Source organism: Loa loa, assembly GCF_000183805.2.
Source record: "Loa loa unplaced genomic scaffold supercont3.264, whole genome shotgun sequence".
In the NCBI taxonomy this organism is placed as follows: domain Eukaryota; kingdom Metazoa; phylum Nematoda; class Chromadorea; order Rhabditida; family Onchocercidae; genus Loa; species Loa loa.
The window spans coordinates 1-1579 of record NW_018108444.1 but is presented as its reverse complement, the minus strand read 5'-3'; the positions used below and the strand labels follow the sequence as shown (position 1 = coordinate 1579).

The 1579-nt window shown below is 23.6% G+C and overlaps 1 protein-coding gene across 1 annotated transcript; it reads right to left on the bottom strand.

Annotated features, from left to right (window-relative positions):
* Positions 1 to 42: 42 nt before the first annotated feature.
* On the bottom strand, positions 43 to 782 carry LOAG_15441 (hypothetical protein; the record flags this gene model as incomplete). Its single annotated transcript, XM_003150932.2, has 2 exons — positions 43 to 178; positions 640 to 782. The coding sequence occupies 2 exons, from the start codon at positions 780 to 782 to the stop codon at positions 43 to 45; spliced, it is 279 nt and encodes a 92-aa protein (XP_003150980.2).
* Between the last annotated feature and the right edge of the window lie 797 nt (positions 783 to 1579).

Here is a 1579-nt window from a genome sequence, read left to right as displayed (position 1 = left end):
AAAAAAATAAAAAAAAAAAAATAGAAAAAACAAAGAAATATGCTAGCAAGTGGTTGTTTTATGATTTGGTCGATTAGCAGTACTGGTATCAGAAGAAGTTTGTTGCACAAATACAGTAGCTGATTTTGTTGATGATTGAATATCGGAATGTGCCAAATTATGATTACGTACCGTATACCTGCAAACAACAAAATCCATATCATATCAAGTATTAACATATCATATCAATCAATAATTTGTATAACATAACAAATACGTATGAATAATTGGAAAAAAAAAGAAAAAAAAACTTCAAATATATGCATATATGAAATTTTTTTTTATTTTCTTTTATTTTCCTAAAATTTTTGTCTAATTTTACTAATGCAATTATTTGAAGATTTTAGCAAAAATTTCATTGGGCAATTTCATTTCATTTTTAACAAATTAATTAATTAATTAATGCTTCCAATGAAAATTTTGTTGTCAACCACAGTTAAAAATCATTTGTCGGATATGGATTTTAGGAGAAAAGAAAGTTTCATTTCAATGCTGATAAATTAATTAAGGATATGAATTTTAGGGGAAAAGAAAGTTTCATTTCAATGTTGATTAATTAATTAATTAATTTATGCTTTCAGTGAAAATTTTGTTGCCAACCTTTGTCGAAGATCAGCTTCCGGACACGGTAACTGATAGCATGAGCATGAACATATTGAAGCATTATCAAAATCAATTGTTTGTGTCACATCTTTTTCCTGTTCTTCGCTCACTTTTTTTATCATATTTTTCAACATTTTCATTATCAGATGATTTTTTAATAAATAATGAATGTTTATACTGATTTGATTTCTGATCAAGATGTCTTGATACATGGACGAGACCTGTAATTATTTAAATTTAATTAATGCCAAATTTACAATTGAATTCTAACCTTTAATTAATAAATTAATTGAACTATAAGTCAGAAATGTTTATTGCTGTCATTTTAATAAACCTAAAATAATATTTTCAATTCCAACTTTTAGTTAATGAATTAATTGAACTATAAATCAAAAATGTTCATTGTTGCAATTTTGATTAACCTAAAACAATAATTTTTTTAAAAAGAAAAGAAAAAAAATTAAAAAACAAGCAACAACAAATTTCTTTAACAATTTTAGATAACCTGTAATAAATAATTTAATTTTTATGGTTTAATTTTGATTTTTATAATTTTTGTTTTTTTGTAATTTAATTGTTATTTTTTCATTTAATTTCTTATTCCTTAAATATTGTTAAAGAAAGCAAAGTAAAACAAAAGAATACTCAAATTTTTGTTATACATTTTAAAAATTTAAATTTTTTTTTTTGAAAAAAAAAAAGTTAAAAAACCTTGAGCAGCAAGTTGCGCTTCTTGCATATCATGATTTTCATCTGCTGTATTCATTGTTAAAAATCGTAACACTAATAAATTCATTGCCGCTGAGACGACTGTTAAACCAAACATAATAAAGACAAGCGCAAATGTCACATATTCTGGTGAACTTTGTAAAGCGCTATTCCTTTGTAATGCTACATAATCACCAAAACCTATAAAAATTATTAATTTTTTTTTTTT